General features: G+C 42.0%; 2 protein-coding genes across 8 annotated transcripts in view; one reads left to right on the forward strand and one right to left on the reverse strand.

Annotated features, from left to right (window-relative positions):
• Positions 1-5,368, forward strand: part of mars2 (methionyl-tRNA synthetase 2, mitochondrial) — a 30,353-nt gene extending 24,985 nt beyond the window's left edge. For all 4 annotated transcript variants that reach the window (XM_061976718.1, XM_061976717.1, XM_061976716.1 and 1 more), the window contains one exon: positions 3,707-5,368. In XM_061976718.1, the coding sequence (XP_061832702.1) occupies positions 3,707-4,864 (1,158 nt within the window). In that variant the 3' untranslated portion in view covers positions 4,865-5,368. The remainder of the gene's footprint in view (positions 1-3,706) is intronic.
• A 13,450-nt stretch (positions 5,369-18,818) lies between these two features.
• The window catches only part of med12 (mediator complex subunit 12), a 72,469-nt gene continuing 68,787 nt past the window's right edge, over positions 18,819-22,500 (reverse strand). For 2 of the 4 annotated variants that reach the window (XM_061976723.2, XM_061976720.2), the window contains exons 41-42: positions 20,219-20,300; positions 18,820-20,139 (exon numbers count right to left, since the gene is read on the reverse strand). In XM_061976723.2, the coding sequence (XP_061832707.1) occupies positions 20,102-20,139; positions 20,219-20,300 (120 nt within the window). In that variant the 3' untranslated portion in view covers positions 18,820-20,101. Of the gene's footprint in view, positions 20,140-20,218; positions 20,301-22,500 lie in introns of all 4 variants that reach the window. The other 2 variants (XM_061976721.2, XM_061976722.2) reach the window with 2 other exon arrangements.

Raw genomic sequence — 22,500 nt, forward strand, 5'->3', positions numbered from 1 at the left:
GTTTATCACAAACCTTAAATGAAAGAAGTCCTTTGTTCTCCTGCAGCATGGCCTTGCTTTGTGTTTGGTGCGCCATCCTGTCGGCTGTATTTCACAGCACGACATACTGTTAAAAGTGTTTATACTATTTATACTTTCAATTAACAAATTGAAGTCTTGTGAAAGGTTGACAGGATAACTGGCATTAACTGTCAAAATAATTTCAAACTATTGAAGTTAGCTTACAGAATAAACATGTCAATCAACCCATATGATTTTTGCTGTAATATTTTTGTTTTGAAAAGTCACTGTGACTGATAGAAAAGTGATGGTTTTAGCAACATTTTAACCTGTCTGAATGCAATCAATCATTTTGCGAGCAAGCAGGTAAGCTACGCGGGCGGAGCGCGCGGAGTGACCCATGTTACGAGCCCCCGGCCACGGGGGTGGCGGGCAGGTAAGCTGCTTACATGCTGCGCGTGACGCCGGCCGCGGCGAAAGCGGACGAGGCGGGGTGTCGGTGCGGTGGGCGCGGTAGTGACCCTGGACGTGCGTCGGGCCCTTCTCGCGGATCGCCTCAGCTACGGCTCCCGGTGGGGCCCTCTCGGGGGAAGGAGCCTCGGTCCCGGACCCCGGCGAGGCGTCCCTCCGCTCCGTAAAAGTGTCCATCTCTTTTTTTTTTTTTCTTCTGTTGTGGCATATGCAGCAGGTGCCTGCTCGTTTTTCGTATGTGGGTAACAACATTTAACTATGTATATATATTTCCCAATTGGTTTAACTGCCACCCGCAAAAAAAAAAAAAAAAAAAAAAAAATCTAATTAATCCGCCCGACCCGACCCGCGAGCGGATAAAATCTTATTTTTTTAAATTTCATCCGCCCGATCCGCGGATAATCCGCGGACTCCGCGGTTGTGTCCGCAAACCGCGCATCTCTACTATATATATATATATATATATATATATATATATATATATATATATATATATATATATATATATATATATATATATATATACTATACATATATATATATACACACACACAGCCCGGCCCCCGGACAATTTTTTTTAACCCAATGCGGCCCCCGAGTCAAAAAGTTTGGGGACCCTTGGTATAATCACACGCCATATATCAATAGATGATATCCGTCTATTACCTGACCGCTTCTATGTTAGCTGCTTCTTTGTTTATAATGTATATTTTCTGCTGGATCTACTCTCTATTTTATGCTGTACATGGTAATTATAAATAAATGATAAATGGGTTATACTTGTATAGCGCTTTTCTACCTTCAAGGTACTCAAAGCGCTTTGACAGTATTTCCACATTTACCCATTCACACACACATTCACACGCTGATGGCGGGAGCTGCCATGCAAGGCGCTAACCAGCAGCCATCAGGAGCAAGGGGTGAAGTGTCTTGCTCAAGGACACAACGGACGTGACTAGGATGGTAGAAGGTGGGGATTGAACCCCAGTTACCAGCAACCCTCCGATTGCTGGCATGGCCACTCTACCAACTTCGCCACGCCGTCCCATATATATTGTATAATTTATATAAAAATAATATAATCTCATAATATAATATTAGTATATATTATGTACTGTATATATAATACCGGTATGTAAATATTACATATGTTATATTTTATGTTTTTAGTCTACTTTATACCTGCATTATCCTTTCCATTAATAATATAATATATTAGTATATATTATATACTTTATATATAATATATAAATATTACATATATGTTATATTTTATATTGCTACTATGGTACATTTTTAGTCGACTTTATACCTGCATTATCCTTTCCACCCTTACCCTTTCCATCCTTTGTAACTGAGCTACTGTGTGGAACAATTTCCCTTGTGGATCAACAAAGTTTGTCTCAGTCTCTAAGTCTTTAGTCATAATTTTTGCGTTTAAGAAACTTCTCTATGACTTTAGCACCAGACTTCTTCTGTTTGTTTGATAGTCATTACTACCACAAGTGGTGGAAAAGCGTATTACAACTGAGTCCTGCTTTGGGGACGTACGCGGCCAAACAATGGTTAAGAATTGCTGTTCACATCGACTTCAGTATCTGCATGTGCGGCTCCCAAACTAACTGTGAATCGGCTCTCATTATTCACTTTAAAAGAGCCGTTCAGAAGACTCGATTTGTTCGCAAACGTCACCTCTCCACTAATCAAGTTCCACACAGTAAGAGCTAGCCAGGAGCAGACATGCAGCTAGCTTAGATTCCGGAAATCCCTGAACACGGAAGGACTTTGGGGGCAAAAATCAAAGGAGTTAAATGTGTAGTACAGGGGTCGGCAACCTAAAATGTTGAAAGAGCCATATTGGACCAAAGATACCAAAAAAAAAAACCTTTCCGGAGCCGCAAAAAATTAAAAGACTTACCGTATTTTCCGCACTATTAGCCGCACCTAAAAACCACAAATTTACTCAAAAGCTGACAGTGCGGCTTATAACCCGGTGCGCTTTATATATGGATTAATATTAAGATTCATTTTCATAAAGTTTAGGTCTCGCAACTACGGTAAACAGCCGCCATCTTTTTTCCCCGTAGAAGAGGAAGCGCTTCTTCTTCTACGGTAAGCAACCGCCAAGGTAAGTACCCGCCCCCATAGAAGAGGAATCGCTTCTTCTTCTACTGTAAGCAACCACCCGCCCCCGTAGAAGAAGAAGCGCGCGGATATTACGTTTCATTTCATTTGTGTGTTTACATCTGTAAAGACCACAAAATGGCTCCTATTAAGAGACACGCGTACAACGCAGAATTCAAACTCAAGGCAATAAGTCACGCAGTAGAACACGGAAATAGAGCAGCAGCAAGAGAATTGAACATAAATGGTGCGTAGGTAGAGGAAGCAACAAGATGACCTGCGCCACTAAGACAGGGAGACAGCGCTGGACGACATACGCCAACATCTGCCAGTGGATTGTAAATGCCTGGGCGGATATATCGGTCTCAACTGTGGTCCGAACTTTCCGGAAAGCAGGATTCACGGAACTGCTGGACAACAACAGCAACATTGACTCTGATGACTTCGACGAGACGGAGCCGGCCATTTTGGATGCCGTATTCGCCCAACTTGTTAATTCAGACACTGAAGAAAAATTCGAGGGATTTATGGATGAGGAATAATTTCAGAAAGTGAGCTTTAAATGTTTATTTTGTGTGTTGTGTGACATTAACGTTCGAGCAACGTTGAGTTATTGATGTTGCTATTGCTCTGCACTAATTTGAGTGTTACTATTTTTGTGATTGCACATTTGCACATTACATTTTGGGGGTGAACAGAGTTGTTAGAACGCTGATTTGTAATATATTATTAAAGTTTGACTGACCTATCTGACTGTTTTTTTTGACATTCCCTTTAGCGCAGCGTAGGCGCGGCTTATAACCCGGGGCGGCTTATAGGTGAACAAAGTTTTGAAATATGCCATTCATTGAAGGTGCGGCTAATAACCCGGGGTGGCTTATAGTGCGGAAAATACGGTATATAAGTATTACGATATAGGCAACACATGGTGTAAGTGTCTATATTCGCTATTAACTATCAAAATGACTACGCAAATCTTTGTTGACAGAAATGTTAAAATGTAATATTTATTCTCCACATAGTTCTAACAATGGAAGATCAGTATTGGAGCCGGCAGCATAAAACCCTGGTCAGGACATCCCTACTGAGTACGTCTTCATGTGTTTTCCAGGTGGAGTGGCTCAAAGAGGAGAACTACATGTTCCGTTTGTCGGCCTTTCGGACGCAGCTCCTGGACTGGCTCCACAACAACCCCGGCGCCATCCAGCCCGAGCGTTTCCGCCAGGAAGTTCTCCAGTGGCTGCAGGACGACCTTCCGGACCTCTCCGTGTCCCGCCAGAGAAGTCGCCTCCAGTGGGGGATCCCCGTGCCGGGGGACCCCGACCACACCGTCTACGTGTGGCTGGACGCTCTGGTCAACTACCTGACGGTGGCCGGTTACCCCGGCGACCACAAGCGCTGGTGGAGCGTCTCCCGTCACGTCGTGGGCAAAGACATCCTGAAGTTCCACGCCCTCTACTGGCCGTCGTTCCTCCTGGGGGCGGGGCTGGCGTTGCCCCGGGGCTTATACGTGCATTCCCACTGGACCGTCGGCGGGAAGAAGATGTCTAAAAGTTTAGGGAACGTGGTGGACCCCTTGGAGCGCTCCCGGGCGTTCACCGTAGAGGGTTTGAGGTACTTCCTGCTGCGCCAAGGCGCGCCAGATTCCGACTGCGACTACACGGACGACAAAGTCATCAAGCTGCTCAACGCGGAGCTGGCCGACTCTCTCGGCGGCCTCTTGAACCGCTGCACCGCTCCCGCTCTGAACCCCGCCCAGATTTACCCGCACTTCTGCCCGAAGTCGTTCTCCGGGATGCAGGACCCGGAAGACGACCGCATGCTGGACGCCGTGCGAAGCCTCCCGTCAGTGGTGGAGCATCACTACGACACCTTGCACACCTACAAAGGCCTGGAGGCCGTCGCTTCCTGCGTGAGGCAAACAAACGGCTTCGTTCAACGCCACGCGCCGTGGAAGTTAGACAAGACGGACGGCGGAGGAAGACGCCGGCTGGACACCGTCATCCACGTCTCCTTGGAGTGTCTCAGGATCTACGGCACCCTCCTCCAGCCCGCCGTGCCGCTGCTGGCCGACCAGCTGCTGTCCAGACTCGGAGTGCGAGCGGACGAGAGGAAGTGGACCGACTTGGACTTCCTGTCCAGCCAGAAAGGGACGGACTGCTCCTTCCAAGGGAGAGCGCTGGGACCCGACACAGGAGTGCTTTTTAGTCGCCTGGAACGTCCCGGCGAGGAGAAGCCAAAGAAAATGAACAAAAAGCAGACAAAGTGATCGAACGACGTGTTTGTCCGAATTTAAGATCAATCACTAAATGATTTTATGTAAAATGTCCTTAAAGAAATGAAACAAATCAGTTTGCTTCAACCCACATGAAGCATCTTTTTATAAAAATATTTTTACTGGTTTTGTTTTATCATCGACTTTCAATTTTTTAATAATACAAATAATTTATGTAAAAACATCAATCTTTTAATTAGAAGAAACACACTTTTCAGTTAGCCTGTATCTCGTTTTTTTTTTGCTGTTGTAGGAAACAAAAAAACAACAGAAAAGTCACCAAATTTCGCTTTGGTTAAAGCCCATAAGCTTGCTGTGTTTAGGATTATGAAATTGAGATAAAAGCTTCTCATTTTGGTTATCATGTAGCGACTTTTTCTTCCTTAACAGGACATGAAAACAAGTGTTCCCTTTACAGATATATAAAACAGAAAAAAATATTTATTAATCCTCTAAATAGTAGAAAAAGAATTTGCCTTATCTTAAAAACATGAAATAGACACACACACACACATATATATATATATGTATATATATATATATATATATATATATATATATATATATATATATATATATATATATATATATATATATATGTGTGTGTGTATATATATAAAAACACAAATTGACTTCTTAAAAGTAAAGTTAAAGGGGAACATTATACAAGCGTCAATATACACCTTGATGTTGCAGAAAAAAGACCATATATTTTTTGAACCGATTTCCGAACTCTAAATGGGTGAATTTTGGCGAATTAAACACCTTTCTATTATTCGCTCTCGGAGCGATGACGTCACAACAAAATTTTCTCACTTTCGTCGGTGTGTTGTCGGAGGGTGTAACAACACGAACAGGGACGGATTCAAGTTGCACCAGTGGCCCAAAGATGCGAAAGTGGCAAGAAATTGGACGGAATTTGTTCAAAATACGAGGGTGTGGGGAAAGCCGACGAAATGGTCAGTCGTTTGTCCCGCACACTTTACCGACGAAAGCTATGCTACGACAGAGATGGCAAGAATGTGTGGATATCCTGCGACACTCAAAGCAGATGCATTTCCAACGATAAAGTCAAAGAAATCTGCCGCCAGACCCCCATTGAATCTGCCGGAGTGTGTGAGCAATTCAGGGACAAAGGACCTCGGTAGCACGACAAGCAATGGCGGCAGTTTGTTCCCGCAGACGAGCGAGCTAAACCCCTTGGATTTCTTGGCTCACACCGTCCCTTATGCCACCGAAGATGATCAAGAGAAGAATATCGACCCTAGCTTCCCTGGCCTGCTGACATCAACTCCAAAACTGGACAGATCAGCTTTCAGGAAAAGAGAGCGGATGAGGGTATGTCTACAGAATATATTAATTGATGAAAACTTTATTCATTACTCGCGGTTTTACGTAAATTATTATACATAAACTGTGTTTACCAATAATTTAGCTTAAAAACATTTATTTTTTTCAATCATTGGAGTACATTCGGGTAGTCTTGTGTAATGCAGTATTTTGTGTCTATTTAGGTATGGTTAACCTGAGTGCTGAAATCGTGGAAAAATATATGTTCTTAGCGCGCCTGAAATGGGCTGTCTGCACTCTCAAAGTGCATGTTGTTGCCAAATGTATTTCATATGCAGTAAACCTAGTTCATAGTTGTTAGTAATTATCTTATCAGACAGTGTTTAGCCGCTGAAATCCGAGTCTGAATCCGAACTAATGTCGCTATACCTTGCTGTTTGTTTGTATTGGCATCACTATGTGACGTCACAGGAAAATGGACTGGTGTATATAACGATGGTTAAAATCAGGCACTTTGAAGCTTTTTTTAGGGATATTGCGTGATGGGTAAAATTTTGAAAAAAAATTCAAAAAATAAAATAAGCCACTGGGAACTGATTTTTAAAGGTTTTAACCCTTCTGAAATTGTGATAATGTTCCCCTTTAAAATAAATGTGTTAATTATTCTCTTTTTTTGTCTCAGAAAAACATTTATTAAAGACTTAAGAAAGTCACATAAATGTGCTTTCTCTACAAGTAGTAAATCAAGATTTGAAGGAAGGATACATTTTTTTTCTCCTACGCTCTGTCATGAAATTTCAGATTCATCATCTTACGTTTATTTTAGTTGGTTTGAAGCAATACAATTCCATCGTGGCTACAAGTAGGGAAAGGGAGACATCCTGATACCTATGGCTCCTCTGGAAATGTCTCTCCTTCTCCCCAACGTCTGATATACTTTTCCGGAAAGGGGTTAGGTTGTCCTGTACCATTCCAGTTTCCATAGTAATGGTGTTAGAGACCCTGTATGTTGGTTACTTGAATATCATATTTTATTTCAATTACAGTAGGCCTGTCTCATTTTCCCCTTTTAGTGCAATCCAAAGTAATCATTAATTGTCTGACACCGAGCTACTTTGTTGTGCCATGTTTTGATATCAACGGTTGACACAAAATTGTAACATGGTGTACAAATACATACATATAGAGTATAAATGTTTTTGGAAAATGTGCAAATAACAAGGACATACCTGGAAATGACGATTAAGAGCGGTGCCAGAAAATGCTTAGGAGCTGATCTTTGTCCTGTTTTGACTTGTTTTTAGCGTCCAGGTTGTGATGTAACTGACGTCCTGGAATACGGCTGTCGTAAAAACCGACTTGACTCGGTGGTTGCCTAGCAACCGACCAGTACGTTGACAGATGCTATTTTTTAAGACACACGGACGTCACGCTTCATTAACTTTACACAGAGTTCCCTTATCAAGAAAGTAAGTCAAACAAGTGTTAACTACAACTATAACAAGAAATGATGACAAACAAGTGTTAACTACGACTGATAACTCGTCAAAATTGCGTCAATTGTTGTCACCAATTTCCCATATGAGTTGGGAAATTGTGTTAGATGTAAATATAAACAGAATACAAATCCTTTCCGAACCATATTCTATTGAATGCACTACAAAGACAATATATTTGATGTTCAAACTCATAAACTTAATTTATTTAACTTAGAATTTCATGGCTGCAACACGTGCCAAAGTAGTTGGGAAAGGGCATGTTCACCACTGTGTTACATGGCCTTTCCTTTTAACAACACTCAGTAAAGGTTTGGGAACTGAGGAGACACATTTTTGAAGCTTCTCAGGTGGAATTCTTTCCCATTCTTGCTTGATGTACAGCTTAAGTTGTTCAACAGTCCGGGGGTCTCAGTTGTGGTATTTTAGGCTTCATAATGCGCCACACATTTTCAATGGGAGACAGGTCTGGACTACAGGCAGGCCAGTCTAGTACCCGCACTCTTTTACTATGAAGCCACGTTGATGTAACACGTGGCTTGGCATTGTCTTGCTGAAATAAGCAGGGGCGTCCATGGTAACGTTGCTTGGATGGCAACATATGTTGCTCCAAAACCTGTATGTACCTTTCAGCATTAATGGCGCCTTCACAGATGTGTAAGTTACCCATGTCTTGGGCACTAATACACCCCCATACCATCACAGATGCTGGCTTTTCAACTTTGCGCCTATAACAATCCGGATGGTTCTTTTCCTCTTTGGTCCGGAGGACACGACGTCCACAGTTTCCAAAAACAATTTGAAATGTGGACTCGTCAGACCACAGAACACTTTTCCACTTTGTATCAGTCCATCTTAGATGAGCTCAGGCCCAGCGAAGCCGACGGCGTTTCTGGGTGTTGTTGATAAACGGTTTTCGCCTTGCATGGGGGAGTTTTAACTTGCACTTACAGATGTAGCGACCAACTGTAGTTACTGACAGTGGGTTTTTGAAGTGTTCCTGAGCCCATGTGGTGATATCCTTTACACACTGATGTCGCTTGTTGATGCAGTACAGCCTGAGGGATCGAAGGTCACGGGCTTAGCTGCTTACGTGCAGTGATTTCTCCAGATTCTCTGAACCTTTTGACGATATTACGGACCGTAGATGGTGAAATCCCTAAATTCCTTGCAATAGCTGGTTGAGAAAGGTTTTTCTTAAACTGTTCAACCATTTGCTCAGGCATTTGTTGACAAAGTGGTGACCCTCGACCCATCCTTGTTTGTGAATGACTGAGCATTTCATGGTATCTACTTGTATACCCAATCATGGCACCCACCTGTTCCCAATTTGCCTGTTCACCTGTGGGATGTTCCAAATAAGTGTTTGATGAGCATTCCTCAACTTTATCAGTATTTATTGCCACCTTTCCCAACTTCTTTGTCACGTGTTGCTGGAATCAAATTCTAAAGTTAATGATTATTTGCAAAAAAAATTTTTTTTTATCAGTTTGAACATCAAATATGTTGTCTTTGTAGCATATTCAATTGAATATGGGTTGAAAATGATTTGCAAATCATTGTATTCCGTTTATATTTACATCTAACACAATTTCCCAACTCATATTGAAACGGGGTTTGTACTTCCGCCTTCGAGCTTGTAAGGTGACGTCATTAGACACGCCCACATGTTTACGTCACAATCATGTGATTTTTAAAGTTACATGTAAAATCACTAATTTGTGATACTTTAGTCCAGGGGTCGGCAACATTTACCACTCAAAGTGCCATTTTGACCCGTTTCATAAATTAAAGAAAACAATGGGAGCCACAAAACTCTTTTGAAATTTAAAATGAAATAACACTGCATATAAAGTTTTGCTTTGTGCGATGTATAAACAAACTATTATGGGTTACATTTTATGAAATCAATAACATTTCTGCATGCAACAAAACGTTTTTAACTCCGAAAAAGACGTCGGGTTGAAGGTTTAGTAAAATACTTAATGTCTTACTCCTTGTAGTAATGAAAAAACAAAACGCCAAACTTAACTTATCCACTGGCAGAGAACCAAAGATGCCGTCCTCTCTCTCTCTTCTTGTGCCGTCATCCTTTTACTGGCGCCGTGCATTTAGCTGCCAACCTGAATAATAATGTCTATTTCACTGAACAATTAAAACATGTGAATATATGCAAAATTATAGGAAATTAAAATATTTATCATACTTGGTCAATGTGATTTCTGCTCCTGAACCGCAGCGCACAGCGTCTCCTGTATGACGTCACCTTTATCTTCAGTAGGGGGTTTGGTAGTAGCGGGGGTGTGGTTTAGGTGTATTGTAGCCCAGAAGAGTTTGGTCTACAAGGGATTCTGGGTATTTGTTCTGTTGTGTTTATGTTGTGTTACGGTGCGGATGTTCTCCCGAAATGTGTTTGTCATTCTTGTTTGGTGTGGGTTCACAGTGTGGCGCATATTTGTAACAGTGTTAAAGTTGTTTATATCGCCACCCTCAGTGTAACCTGTATGGCTGTTGACCAAGTATGCCTTGCAGTCAGTTACGTGTCTATGCAGAAGTCGCATACAACTTGAGACTAAGCCGGCACGCTGTTTGTATGGTGAAAAAGCGGACGCAACGACGGGTCGTAAAGGACGCTAAAGGCAGTGCTATCACGGCACGCCCTCAATATTGTTGTCCGGGTGAAAATCGGACAATGGTTGCCCCGGGAGATTGACAGAAATGTTGAAAAGTAATATTTTTTCAACACATTTTTACAACATCCGAAACCTTTAGTAAATCAGAGGCTACTCAAAAGGTGAGATAACTCCTGGATATTAGGTATGGATGTGTGTGTCCAAGTTAAAGGAAATGGCAGGCTGTCTTCTTTTAATATATTTATTACAATCTTTGGCAAGCTAGGTAATGTTTGCTGTGGTCTGGAACAACATGGCACACATACAACTTTCAGATATGCAGCCAATATTACATACAGATAATGTGTCATGAGACATGCAAAAGTAAATTATATACAAAGAGTATAACAGCAAAGGATATTAAATGAGCTCAAATATACCGACAAATGAGGCATAATGATGCAATATGTACATACAGCTAGCCTAAATAGGATGTTAGCATTGATTAGCTTGCAGTCATGCACTGACCAAATATGTCTGATTAGCACTCCAACAAGTCAATAACCAGCAAAGCGCACCTTTGTGCATTCACGCACAGTATAAAAAGTTTGGTGGACAAAATGAGAAGTGGAAGATTTTACATGTAAACAAACTGTTATGTCACAGTCCACACTATGGTGAGTTCAAAAACCGCCAAAATCAGTAGGACAAAACGATGTCCACCAAATAGTGTCATGAGTAAAGCATACACATAAACATAAACTCATGACATCACGAACTTCAGAGGCTGCAATATGACAACTGCGGATCAGAGTGCGACACTGGCAGAGGAACTTAACTGTTTCTTTGCCCGTTTCGAAACCCCCCAGCGACACTCATCTGCTCCAGCCCTGCCCCCGCCCCCACCGGGCTCCGGCGCCACTCCACTCACTGTACAGGAGCACAGTGTCAGACGAGTGCTCCTGGCTGTGAACCCCAGGAAGGCTACCGGACCAGACGGAGTACCTGGAAAGGTGCTCAGGACGTGCGCCCACCAGCTCGCTCCCCCCCTCACCAGGATCTTCAACCTCTCCCTGGCTCAGGCAGTCATCCCATCCTGCCTGAAGTCATCTACAATAATCCCGGTGCCGAAGAAGTCTCCCATCACCAGCCTGAATGATTACCGACCAGTGGCCCTCACTCCGGTAATCATGAAGTGCTTCGAGCGACTTGTTCTCCAGCACATCAAGGACCATATCCCTCCAGACTTCGACCCCCACCAGTTCGCATACCGGGCAAACAGGTCCACAGAGGACGCCATCGCTGTTGCTCTCCACTCTGCTCTGAACCACCTGGAGCAGCAGCAGAGCTACGTCCGGATGCTCTCTGTGGACTATAGCTCTGCCTTCAATACAATAATCCCGGACAGACTCTGCAATAAACTGGACACTCTTGGCCTCCCCCCTCTCACAAACGCCTGGATAAGGGACTTCCTAACGGACCGACCCCAGAATGTGAGACTTGGCCCGCACCTCTCATCCTCCCGCACGCTGAGCATCGGCTCCCCACAGGGCTGTGTGCTGAGCCCCCTCCTCTACTGCCTTTACACCCATGACTGCAGTCCGGCCCACAGTGACAACCTTACCGTCAAGTTCGCCGACGATACCACAGTGGTCGGGCTCATCTCCAGGGGTGACGAGGCTGCCTACAGAGAGGAGGTCCTGAAGCTGACGGCCTGGTCTTCGGAGAACAACCTCGCTCTCAACACCAGCAAGACCAGAGAGATCATCGTCGACTTCAGGAGAAGCAGCACCGACCCTGCCCCCCTCTACATCAACGGCGAGCGTGTAGAGAGGGTCCACACCTTCAGGTACCTTGGAGTCCACATCTCTAATGACTTCTCCTGGACAGTCAACACCACATCAATCATCAAGAAGGCTCAGCAGCGGCTACACTTCCTTAGAGTCCTCGGGAAGTACAACCTGAAGCCTGACCTGCTGCTGACCTTCTACCGCTCGTCCATCGAGAGCCTGCTGACCTACTGTATTACGGTATGGTACGGCAGCTGCACTGCAGCAGACAGGGAGAGGCTGCAAAGAGTGGTCAAGACGGCTCAGAAGATCATCGGCCGCCCTCTCCCCTCTCTGACGGACATCTACACCTCCCGCTGCCTCAACAGAGCCAGTGCCATCATCAAGGACAGCACCCACCCTGGCTCTGACCTGTTCCACCTGCTGCCCTCTGGGAAGCGCTACAGGTGCATTAAAACCAAAACAAACAGGCTAAAGAACAGCTTCTTCCCCAGGGCCATAACCATCCTGAACGGACTTCCCCATTGTCCCTCATAACTGCCTTCTCTTCGGTGCAATAACCCATTCCACAAACCACCCTGTTTTTTTTTTGTTTTTTTTATGTATATATTCATTTCACACCATATTCATTGCACTTCTACATTTTTTATATTTTTATATATTTGCACATTGTTTTTCTAGCATGCACACATCGCACTGTATGGAATGGCCTCAATCTCGTTACCTTGCGTAATGACAATAAAGCTGATTCTGATATTCAACAGTGGGTTTTCTAACAATTGGGAAGGTTCGTGTCATGTTTGTCCTCAAACAAAAAAAACTACTAAAACAAAATAAATATTTCTCTCCATCTTTTTCCATTTTCAATCCTTTTTTTTAAAAAAAATGCTCCAGGTAGCCACTAGGGCGGCACCAAAGCGCCGCATGCGGCTCGAGAGCCGCGGGTTGCTGACCCCCGCTCTAAGGTGTATGGCTGCGGAAGTAAAGAAAAAAAGTGTAAAAACAGCTAAAAAAGTTAACATGCCAATGTTAGCATGCTAGCAAGCCAACAGTTGACAAGTGTCACATACCAAGATTTATGACTCTGGGGTAAACCGTTGCAAAACTTGCTCAAAAAAAGTTAGCATGCTAGTAAGCTAATGTTAGCATGCATCATACTTTGCTGAGCCAGGAACAAAATCTTGTCTTCACAAGACCCAAGATAGTCCAGTGGTTAAGACTGTTGGCTAGGAATGGAGGGGAGGGTGGTTCAAATCCCGGTTGGATCAATTTGCAACTTCTGAGGCTTTTTGGCCTCCAGGTGACATACATTGTAGCTGTTAACATAAATGATTTAATTCTTTTTTTCAAAATCTAATTACAATTAACCTATCTCATATTAATGGTACTCAGGAGAGCTCATTGGTCAAGGCTCTTTAGTATTGACTTTCTAGTCTTATTCCCACCCACCTCAGGACTTACACTCACACAAGGTGTCATCATTGACTATTTATCATTATCTTTAGCATTGACTTCATTTTTCAACAATTGCTACTGGGTTCGAATCCCAGTAGGACTGATAGGTAACTTACAAACTCGACGAGGAAGAGTTAGTATTTTATCACAGCTCCATCATAGTTTACAGACACAGGTTCACCATTAAATCTGATCTTAAGAAGATCCAAGGTAGCTCAGTGGGTAACACCAATACTGTTGACCTACTGGGTTCAAGTCCCACTTACAGTTTTATATCATAGTTTACTGAGACAGGTTCTCAATTAAATGTTTCACTGGGTCCCGAAAACTGTATTCTAGAAGACCAAGGATAGCTGAATGGTTAAACAGCTAGCTCCCAATCAAAGGGTTCTGGGTTCAATCCCAGTCAGGTCACTCTACAACTACTAAATATCCACTCAGAGCAATTAATCTTTTAAATGAAAGTTTACTGAGACAGTTCTCAATTATATATGTCACTGGGGCCCGAAATATGGTCACGATAAGACCACGGATAGCTGAATGGCAAAACAGCTAGCTCCCAATCAAAGGGTTCATGGGTTCAATCCCAGTCTAGGTCTGATCGGCTTGCCAGGCACAAGTGAGCAAGGGTGGGGAAGGACATTATGTGGGGGTGTATCACCTCCCCCACACAGAGTAAAGTTAAGTGGTAGCTGGTTAATTAACTTATAGTTAAAAAGGTAAGTATGGGTAATAATAATCATAATAATCATTGTGAGTGTTTACCAATCAGCTCTCCTGGTCTGACTAATTGCAATATGATATAATATACAAAAAAAAAAAAAAAATTTGAGATAATAAAAAATTGGATAATCAATTGGATAATTAATCATCGATTAATCAATTGGATAATTAATCAATTAGATAATCAAGTAATTAATGATCCGATTGATTAATTATCCAATTAATTGATGATTAATTATCCGATTGATTGATTGATGGAATTAATTATACAATTGATTAATAATCCGATTGATTAATTGATTAATTATCCAATTTTTTATTATCTCAATTTTTTTTTTCCTCAATTGTAGACTTGTTAATCTCTTGTTATCAATTGCATTTTTTTTTTTTTTTTTTTTTGGTATATTATATCATATTGCAATTAGTCAGACCAGGAGAGCTGATTGGTAAACACTCACAATGATTAATTATCTATCTTCCTATTCCCGCCCATCCCAGCCTAGGAATTACTGATGGTACACTTATCAACTTTAGCCTCAAGCAAGCAGGAGGAGCTAACCCCCGAGGTTACCCTTGACTTTTGGACTATAGACTATTTGTTATTATTATTACCCATACTTACCTTTTTAACTATAAGTTAATTAACCAACTACCACTTAACTTTACTCTGTGTGGGGGAGGTGATACACCCCCACATAATGTCCTTCCCCACCCTTGCTCACTTGTGCCTGGCAAGCCGATCAGACCTAGACTGGGATTGAACCCATGACCCCTTTGATTGGGAGCTAGCTGTTTTGCCATTCAGCTATCCGTGGTCTTATCGTGACCATATTTCGGGGCCCCAATGACATATATAATTGAGAACTGTCTCAGTAAACTTTCATTTAAAAGATTAATTGCTCTGGGTGGATCTTAACTAGTTTCAGATTGGTCTGACTGGGATTTGAACCCAGAACCCTTTGATTGGGAGCTAGCTGCTTTAACCATTCAGCTATCCTTGGTCTTATAGATCCCAGAATTCGGCCCCAATAACATATTTAATTGAGAACCTTTAAACTATCATACAAAATATTTTTTCCTCTGATTAGATCTTTACTAGTTTCAGAGAGGTCTGACTGGGATTTGAACCCAGAACCCTTTGATTGGGAGCTAGCTGCTTTAACCATTCAGCTACCCTTGGTCTTACAGATCCCAGAATTCGTGCCCCAATAACATATTTAATTGAGAACCTTTAAACTATCATACAAAATATTTTTTCCTCTGATTAGATCTTTACTAGTTTCAGAATGGTCTGACTGGGATTTTAACCTAGAAGCCTTTGATTAGGAACCAGCTGCTTTAACCATTCAGCTATCCTTGGGCTCAGCGATTCAGCTATCTCCTGTCATACAAGATCTTTGATTTGTGTTTTGTAACATGTATTTTGATACAGCAGAAAAGATCTTTGAACTGCATTTTTCCACAGTTGTTTAGTGCTCCCGTCAAGCAAGATCTTTGATTTGTGTTTTGTAACATGTATTTTAATACAGCAGAGTGCTCCTGTCAAAGAAAGGATCTTTGAACTGCATTTTTCCACAGTTGTTTAGTGCTCCCGTCAAGCAAGATCTTTGATTTGTGTTTTGTAACATGCATTTTGATACAGCAGAGTGCTCCTGTCAAAGATAGGATCTTTGAATTGCATTTTTCCAGTTTTTTAGTGCTCCCGTCAAGCAAGATCTTTGATTTGTGTTTTGTAACATGTATTTTGATACAGCAGAGTGCTCCTCTCACATAAAGGATCTTTGAACGGCATTTTTCCAGTGTTTTAGTGCTCCCGTCAAGCAAGATCTTTGATTTGTGTTTTGTAACATGCATTTTGATACAGCAGAGTGCTCCTGTCAAAGATAGGATCTTTGAATTGCATTTTTCCAGTTTTTTAGTGCTCCCGTCAAGCAAGATCTTTGATTTGTGTTTTGTAACATGTATTTTGATACAGCAGAGTGCTCCTCTCACATAAAGGATCTTTGAACTGCATTTTTCCAGTGTTTTAGTGCTCCCGTCAAGCAAGATCTTTGATTTGTGTTTTGTAACATGTATTTTAATACAGTAGAGTGCTCCTGTCAAAGAAAGGATCTTTGAACTGCATTTTTCCACAGTTGTTTAGTGCTCCCGTCAAGCAAGATCTTTAAATTGCGTTTTGTAACATGTATTTTGATACAGCAGAGTGCTCCTCTCACAGAAAGGATCTTTGAACTGCATTTTTCCAGTTTTTTAGTGCTCCCGTCAAGCAAGATCTTTGATTTGTGTTTTGTAACATGCAGTTTGATACAGCAGAGTGCTCCTGTCAAAGATAGGATCTTTGAATTGCATTTTTCCAGTTTTTTAGTGCTCCCGTCAAGCAAGATCTTTGATTTGTGTTTTGTAACATGTATTTTGATACAGCAGAGTGCTCCTCTCACAGAAAGGATCTTTGAACTGCATTTTTCCACAGTTTTTTAGTGCTCCCGTCAAGCAAGATCTTTGATTTGTGTTTTGTAACATGTATTTTAATACAGTAGAGTGCTCCTGTCAAAGAAAGGATCTTTGAACTGCATTTTTCCATAGTTGTTTAGTGCTCCCGTCAAGCAAGATCTTTAAATTGCGTTTTGTAACATGTATTTTGATACAGCAGAGTGCTCCTCTCACAGAAAGGATCTTTGAACTGCATTTTTCCAGTTTTTTAGTGCTCCCGTCAAGCAAGATCTTTGATTTGTGTTTTGTAACATGCAGTTTGATACAGCAGAGTGCTCCTGTCAAAGATAGGATCTTTGAATTGCATTTTTCCAGTTTTTTAGTGCTCCCGTCAAGCAAGATCTTTGATTTGTGTTTTGTAACATGTATTTTAATACAGCAGAGTGCTCCACTCACAGAAAGGATCTTTGAAGTGCATTTTTCCAGTTTTTTAGTGCTCCCGTCAAGCAAGATCTTTGATTTGTGTTTTGTAACATGTATTTTAATACAGCAGAGTGCTCCTCTCACAGAAAGGATCTTTGAAGTGCATTTCTCCAGTTTTTTAGTGCTCCCGTCAAGCAATATCTTTGATTTGTGTTTTGTAACATGTATTTTGATACAGCAGAGTGCTCCTCTCACAGAAAGGATCTTTGAACTGCATTTTCCCACAGTTTTTTAGTGCTCCCGTCAAGCAAGATCTTTGATTTGTGTTTTGTAACATGTATTTTAATACAGCAGAGTGCTCCTGTCACAGAAAGGATCTTTGAACTGCATTTTTCCACAGTTTTTTTAGTGCTCCCGTCAAACAAGATCTTTGATTTGTGTTTTCCTTGTCTGATCAATTGCAATTGAGATAATAAAAAAAAATAAAAAAATGCAATTGAGATAATAAAAAAATAGAACTAATTGGATAATAAAAAAATACGATTAATAAAAACATGTCTAATTGCAATTGAGATTTTAAAAAATTAGATAAAAAAATGTATAATTAATTATTTTTTAATTTAATTCAATTATTCCACTAGTTTTACTTCCTCCATTTTTTTCTATTTGCTTTATTCAATATCCAATTAGAATTGTTTCATCTTTCATTTATTTATTTTTTTATCTCAATTGCAATTAGTCAGACCAGGAGAGCTGATTGGTCAACACTCACAATGATTAATTATCTATCTTCCTATTCCCGCCCATCCCAGCCTAGGAATTACTGATGGTACACTTACCAACTTTAGCCTCAAGCAAGCAGGAGGAGCTAACCCCCGAGGTTACCCTTGACTTTTGGACTATAGACTATTTGTTATTATTATTACCCATACTTACCTTTTTAACTATAAGTTAATTAAACAGCTCCCACTTAACTTTACTCTGTGTGGGGAAGGTGATACACCCCCACATAATGTCCTTCCCCACCCTTGCTTACTTTGGCCTGGCAAGCCGATCGACCTAGACTGGGATTGAACCCAGAACGCTTTGAATGGGAGCTAGCTGTTTAACCATTCAGCTATCCTTGGTCTTATTGTTCCTAGATTTCGGGCTCCAATGACATATATAATTGAGAACCTTTAAACTATCATACAAGAGTTATTCCTCTTTACAAGTTTCAGAGTGACCTGACTGGGATTGAACCCAGAACCCTTTGATTGGGCGCCAGCTGCTTTGACCACTAAGCTATTCTTGGTCTTCTTGAAATGTCGATTTCGGGCCCCAATGACATATTTAATTGAGAACCTGTCTTACTAAATCACTATGATAGTGAAACAAAACACTAACTCCCTACTGGAATTTGAACCCAGTACCCCTTGCTTGGTGGCCAACAGCGTTAACCACTCAGCTATCCCAGGTCTTGCAGAACTAGATTCCAGGCTCTAATGACAAATATAATGGAGGACCCGTCTTAGTGAACTACGACGGAGGTGAACCAAAACTTTGGAGCTTTGTTAAGTTACTGATCAAGCAGACATTGCTGGTTTTACTGCTGTTGGGCAGCACACACACACAAAGTACTTACAAGCAGACACAGTATAGAGACAGAAAAGGGAGAATGGACGCATTTTGGCGTAACAAGTAAAGATAAAGGTGAAGTTATAAGAATAAAACACCCTCAGGAAGAGCTGCTTTAAGACATGGCTAGCTAGCTCGCAGCTAACATCCATCCACAGTGTTTTAGCTACTTCTAAATCACTAATCCTGGCCTCCATGGCGACAAATAAAGTAAGTTTCTTACAAGTAGCATTATCACTGGAGGACGAGGAATAGCTTAACATGCTTCACTACACACCATAGGAGGATACAATATCTCACCGCAGTCACAATGTAAACAAATGCCATGGATGGATCTACACCTGATATCCATTGTAATGATACCAAGTGCAAGAGCGTATTGAGTCGATACTATGATTACATCGATATTTTTTATCGTCACAAAATCTTTTTTTTAAATGTATATTATGTTTATAAAGTCAGTAAATATGTCCCTGGACACATGAGGACTTTGAATATGACCAATGTATGATCCTGTAACTACTTGGTATCAGATCGATACCTAAATGTGTAGTATCATCCAAAACTATTGTAAAGTACCAAAGAGGAGAAGAATAAGTGATTATTACATTTTAACAAAAGTGTAGATAGAAAATGTTGAAACAGAAAATAAGCAGATTTTAACAGCAAATGAACAAGTAGATTAATAATCAATTTTTACAGTTTGTCCCTCATGTGTACAAAATAATAGGTAGATAAATGACACCTATACCTTTAATACTCAGTAAAAAAAAAAAAATGCTAAAATGATTTTAATATATAATAAAGTAAACACGATCAATTAATCATATTGTACATTGTTTAAATGTGAATTACAACGATAGGAGTTATGTACTACCTATTTAGTTTTTTTTCCTTGCAGGGTCAAAGTAAAGTGAAATGTAAATGAATCGAGGCCATTCCTGAAACAGCAAAAATGTCAAGTGTGAGGTTAAAAGTGACCAAACAAAAACATGAGAGTTCTTTGCAAATTTGAGACGACGACATCTTTTCACAGTTTATCATCAAACTTTTCATTGACATTGTTTTTCCAACTTAAATACAGAATACAGACAGCCAACACAAGACATTAACACGACAAAAACGGACATCATTTAATGAGAAATACATAAAACTGGGGGAAAAAAAAATTTACAAATTGAAATAAAATTTAAAAAAGATGCATTAATGTTATCCTTTGTGGTACTTCTTCTTTTTTTTTCTTTTTTTTTTTTTTACATAGAATTTTTCCATTATCATGTTATCTTGGCTTCACGAGGCCTCCATATTCCAACAAGAACAAACTCCAAGTGAAGACTCTCCCTCGACGTCTCGGCCATCTTCAACAAGTCTGCGGGTTAAACGGCCTCTCCATGCTCAGTAATATGAACTGGTGCCCTGTCCTGGTTGTGTATCTGACACAAGCGAGGAGACGTTGTTTACAAACAGGACGTGTCGGAGAAAAGCTGGCATTAATGCAAGTGTCACACTCACTTGAGAGTTGTTGCTGCAGTTGCCGGACCAGAGCGGCCGTCTGTTGCTGCTGCTGTGTCTGCTGCATGCCCTGACGTGGGAACTGCACGGTGCACAAAGGTCAGTTACTACCATTCGGCACAAGTTTGTTATCATTCAAAATATACATCCATTGCATTAGTAATAGCTGGTAACTATGAATTTGCTGTCCAATAAATGCATTAAAATAAACTCACAAAAATGTAAAACTTAATTTGTGGTGTTTTTTTTAATCACGGAAATGATGCATCTCTAAACCAGGAGTGTACAAACTACGACCCGCGGCCCAAATGCAGCCCGCCAAAGTCTTCAATTTGACCTGCGAGACTAGTCTTACCCACAGGGAATTTACATTCAGTTTAATGGCGTGGCAATTTTAATGCTGATATTATGTCATCATCTCGTGGAAAACGTCAGGAATTCAGGTCAAATATCTGTAATTATGCTCTGGAAAAAAGTGGGCTGAGCATTTACTTATTTGACCCAATGCAAACAACCTTCCCTAGTCATGGTGCAAAAAAATAAAATAAAAATCCAACCAGCATAAAATGTCAACAGACATGGTCACACATAGCATAACCTGCTTACTAAACTTTGTGGACATTATAAAAAAAATGTCCATGCACCATGCACCAAAAGCATGATGGGGGAAAAAAATGCTAAACACTCTCCACAATTATACATGTTTGGCGCATTTTAGATGCTTGATATTTGGCATTGATTACAAAACTTTAAGGAGGTTGTCATGGTAGAAGTCTTAATATCCAATTAATGATTAATTATATATCCGTTATTTTAATATAATATATATATACATGCATATATATATATATATATATATATATATATATATATATATATATATATACATATATATACACATACTCCTCTCTGAGCTGCCACCTTAACGTGGTAGAGGAGTTTGCGTGTCCCAATGATCCTAGGAGCTATGTTGTCCGGGGGCTTCTATGCCCCTTGGTAGGGTCTCCCAAGGCAAACTGGTCCTAGGTGAGGGATCAGACAAAGAGCAGCTCGAAGACCTCTATGAAGAACACGAACAAGGAACCCAGATTTCCCTCGCCCGGACGCGGGTCACCGGGGCCCTCCTCTGGAGCCAGGCCCGGAGGTGTGGCACGATGGCGAGCGCCTGGTGGCCGGGCCTGTCCCCATGGGGCCCGGCCGGGCACAGCCCGAAGAGGCAACGTGGGTCCCCCCTCCAATGGGCTCACCACCCATAGCAGGGGTCATAGAGGTCGGGTGCGATGTGAGCTGGGCGGAAGCCGAAGGCAGGGCACTTGGCGGTCCGATCCTCGGCTACAGAAGCTAGCTCTTGGGACGTGGAACGTCACCTCGCTGGGGGGGAAGGAGCCTGAGCTAGTGCGTGAGGTGGAGAAGTTCCGGCTAGATATAGTCGGACTCACTTCGACGCACAGCAAGGGCTCTGGAACCAGTTCTCTTGACAGGGGCTGGACTCTCTTCCACTCTGGCGTTGCCGGCAATGAGAGGCGACGGGCTGGGGTGGCAATTCTTGTTTCCCCTCGGCTCAAAGCCTGCACGTTGGAGTTCAACCCGGTGGGCGAGAGGGTAGCCTCCCTCCGCCTTCGGGTGGGGGGACGGGTCCTGACTGTTGTTTGCGCTTACGCGCCCAACGGCAGTTCAGATTACCCACCCTTTTTGGATTCACTCGAGGGAGTACTGGAGAGTGCTCCCCCGGGTGATTCCCTCATTCTACTGGGGGACTTCAACGCTCATGTTGGCAACGACAGTGAAACCTGGAGAGGCGTGATTGGGAAGAATGGCCGCCCGGATCTGAACCCGAGTGGTGTTTTGTTATTGGACTTTTGTGCTCGTCACGGATTGTCAATAACAAACACCATGTTCAAACATAAGGGTGTCCATATGTGCACTTGGCACCAGGACACCCTAGGCCGCAGTTCCATGATCGACTTTGTAGTTGTGTCATCGGATTTGCGGCCTCATGTTTTGGACACTCGGGTGAAGAGAGGGGCGGAGCTTTCTACCGATCACCACCTGGTGGTGAGTTGGCTGCGATGGTGGGGGAGGATGCCGGACAGACCTGGCAGGCCCAAACGCATTGTGAGGGTTTGCTGGGAACGTCTAGCAGAGTCTCCTGTCAGAGAGAGTTTCAATTCCCACCTCCGGAAGAACTTTGAACATGTCACGAGGGAGGCGCTGGACATTGAGTCCGAGTGGACGATGTTCCGTACCTCTGTTGTCGGGGCGGCCGATTGGAGCTGTGGCCG

This window comes from Nerophis lumbriciformis, linkage group LG16 (genome assembly GCF_033978685.3).
Source record: "Nerophis lumbriciformis linkage group LG16, RoL_Nlum_v2.1, whole genome shotgun sequence".
Taxonomy (NCBI): domain Eukaryota; kingdom Metazoa; phylum Chordata; class Actinopteri; order Syngnathiformes; family Syngnathidae; genus Nerophis; species Nerophis lumbriciformis.